The following is a 3,147-nucleotide window of genomic DNA, read 5'->3' on the forward strand; positions in this document are numbered from 1 at the left end:
CGGAAAGCATCATGAGCTCAGGTATTTCCGCGTGAATGTTTAATTCTGGAGAGCATGTCAAGCACTCTTCATAATAAACCGATCGGCAAACAAGGCAACCCCGTCGGACCATCTGTCAAGAATACCACCACACCTTTCTTCTCTTCCTACCTTCCTACGTCAGATTGTATCTCTATTTGAATTTGCTCCCCCTCTGTTTACCACAGTCAAGGCCGTGTGTTGCAAATGCGCCCCGTCGCACCTCTGCAAACCTTCCCTCTCGACGAGTGTCGCGTTGGCCGCAATATCTCCTTTTTCCCTGGTTTTTTGTGCCCTTTGTTCTCCTAAAATCGATGACTATTGTGTTGCAGAGCGAATGTTTTGAGTAATACGTTAGAAAAACTCAAGTTATCGATTTTCAACATTTTTTAAAAATTTAAATTGCTTGTACACGTCACTGAATCCTCGTACCATGCACATTATCGATTTTTATTTTTATTTTTGCAGGGTAATTTCTTCAAAATGTGGGTGAAATCTTGCATCCTTCTGTCTCTCCTCGCCGTCGCCACCTATGGTCAGGCTCATTTGAAATACACGAAAGAAGCGAACGATCCAGAGTACGTTGAGCGTCATGTGCATAGTCAGGGACACGGACACGCTCATGGAGGACATGGACATGCTCATGACGCTGATGGAGGTTGCCCATACGCCAAAGGTGAGGGATTTTATGTTTCAGAAGGCGGGAAATAGAGAAAATGCGGGTGATTCGATGGTTCTCACCCTAGGATTTTCTATTAGCTAACGATCACCTCTTGCTATCAACTTTCAGCTGCCGCTGCTGAAGCCGCCGCTGCTGCTGCTCATGGACATGCCCACGACCACGATCACGGACACGCTCACGACCATGGACATGCTCATGATCATGGTCACGCTCACGATCATCATGGACACTCTCAGTAAGTACCAAGCCGAAGAGCTGATGCGGGCCTGCATCAGCCTGATAACTCGTTTCAAAACTGAAATTGTGGCGAAAGATCATATCAAATGAACTAAAGCGCGGTGAGCTCCACATTCTTCAATAAGAATGAGCCGGTTTCAAAAATGGTAAAATGGTCCGAACCGGCATTTTATAGCCGAGCCGACAATTTTTGCCTGTTCGAAGCCGGTTTATTTTTATTAGAGTTTGCAGAGCTTGCCGAATTCTGTATTTTGGTAAGTTAACTTGCTCAAAATTTCAATTTTGAAGCAACTTGACAACCGCCCCGTGTCGGCCCGGAATTGATTTATCGGCAAGTATGCCTGTGAGGACACTGGCAAAATTATACACTTTTCAGTGATGAAGAAGACATCCACGACCACGACCACGGACACGCTCACGAGCACCATGGACACTCTCATGGAGATCACGGACATTTTCAGTGAGTTCGCAACACAGAACAACTTTTACACAAATAGAGACTTTTATACAAATTATTTTCAGCGGAGCCGAGCAAACCAGGAAAGCCGCTAAGCAAGTTGCCTCTGAGTACCAATACACTGGAGCTCTCTCCTTCCTCAACGACGCCAAGACCAGACTCTGGGTGTACGGAATCTCTGCCACACTCCTTATCTCTGCCGCTCCATGCTTCATTCTTATGTTCATTCCAATTCAAGCCAACACCTCAGAGTCTGGCCCCCTTCTCAAGGTTCTTCTCGCTTTCGGATCCGGAGGACTTCTCGGAGACGCTTTCCTCCATCTGATTCCTCACGCCACTCCAGCTGGAGACGGACATGGACACTCGCATTCTCATGGACATTCTCATGGAGGAGCTGGAGGACACTCTCATGGAGCTCATGACATGAGCGTTGGAGGATGGGTTCTTGCAGGTAAGATTTTTCTATAGGATTAAGGCGTCCATTCGGCCACAAAATTTAGTCAACCGACCGACCGAAGACGCCATGACGAAGTTAACTATACCTTTTTCAGGAATCATCGCATTCTTAACGGTCGAGAAGCTGGTTCGTATTTTGAGAGGAGGAGAGGGTCACGGACATTCTCACGGACATTCCCATGGTGGGGAGAAGAAGGAGACTAAGGAGACCAAGGATAAGGATTCCAAGGATAAGGACTCCAAGAAGGAAAAGGAATGCAAGAAGGACGAGCAAACTATTAAAGTCACCGCTTATCTCAACCTTGCCGCCGATTTCGCCCACAACTTCACTGATGGACTTGCCATCGGAGCTTCTTTCATTGCTGGAACCACAGTTGGAGTCGTCACCATGATCACTGTTCTCGTCCACGAGGTTCCCCATGAGATTGGAGATTTCGCAATCCTCATTCAATCCGGATACTCAAAGAAGAAGGCTATGCTCATTCAACTTGTCACTGCTCTTGGAGCCCTCTCTGGATGTGTAATCTCTCTCCTCGCCACTGACGCTGACGCTCTTGCCGATGCTGCCGCCAGCTCCTGGGTTCTTCCATTCACTGCCGGAGGATTCATCTATATCGCCACTGTCTCTGTGATCCCAGAACTTTTGGAGAACAGCTCCTTCTTCCAGACAATCAAGGAGATCTTTGCGCTTCTTACTGGAATCTTCCTCATGTATCTTATCGCTATTTATGAATAATTGTTTTTTGTCCGAATGTTGTCTTCCTAGTCACTTTTCTTGGTTTATTGACTTTGTAATGTATTTAAAGTATTTATTTTAAAGAAACTCATTGATGAAATGATATCATTCTTTATTTCGTCATTCTCATTTTTGCACTGGTTCTTTTAATGAAGGTGTTGGATGTACGAGATTCGTTGTTGTGGTGGCTGTGGTGGTTTTTTTCAACGACTTTGACAGTCGAAGTGTTTCCGCAGATAGAAAATAATGCCCATTTTCTCGCCGACTCTTCCGAAGAAGTGCAGTCTGATGCATCAATCTTTCAGCAGGACATGTTTGAATCTATAAGATTGAAGGAATTCTGGTCGACTATCAAACAAGACAAAGTTCCTCACCAGCTTCTGACGTTTTCCTATTTCCAGCTCCTGAAACAAATTGCGATATGTGGTTTGCGTCTCGATCGGCACGTTTGATCTGTAAGATTGACCTGTGACAAGACGTTTTAATGAAACATTTTTCAATTACGTGGGAAGAGCTGTTGTTTTTCTTGAAAGGCGTGTCCGTTGGACGGTTGGATCCAAT

The 3,147-nt window shown here is 45.5% G+C and overlaps 1 protein-coding gene across 1 annotated transcript; it reads left to right on the forward strand.

Annotated features, from left to right (window-relative positions):
* Positions 1-501: 501 nt before the first annotated feature.
* Cbr-hke-4.2 lies at positions 502-2,586 on the forward strand (the record flags this gene model as incomplete). Its single annotated transcript, XM_045240462.1, has 5 exons — positions 502-694; positions 809-935; positions 1,314-1,397; positions 1,460-1,845; positions 1,946-2,586. The coding sequence occupies 5 exons, from the start codon at positions 502-504 to the stop codon at positions 2,584-2,586; spliced, it is 1,431 nt and encodes a 476-aa protein (XP_045093455.1).
* Between the last annotated feature and the right edge of the window lie 561 nt (positions 2,587-3,147).

The sequence above is a fragment of the Caenorhabditis briggsae genome (assembly GCF_000004555.2).
Source record: "Caenorhabditis briggsae complete genome, chrX, whole genome shotgun sequence".
NCBI classification, from domain to species: Eukaryota; Metazoa; Nematoda; class Chromadorea; order Rhabditida; family Rhabditidae; genus Caenorhabditis; species Caenorhabditis briggsae.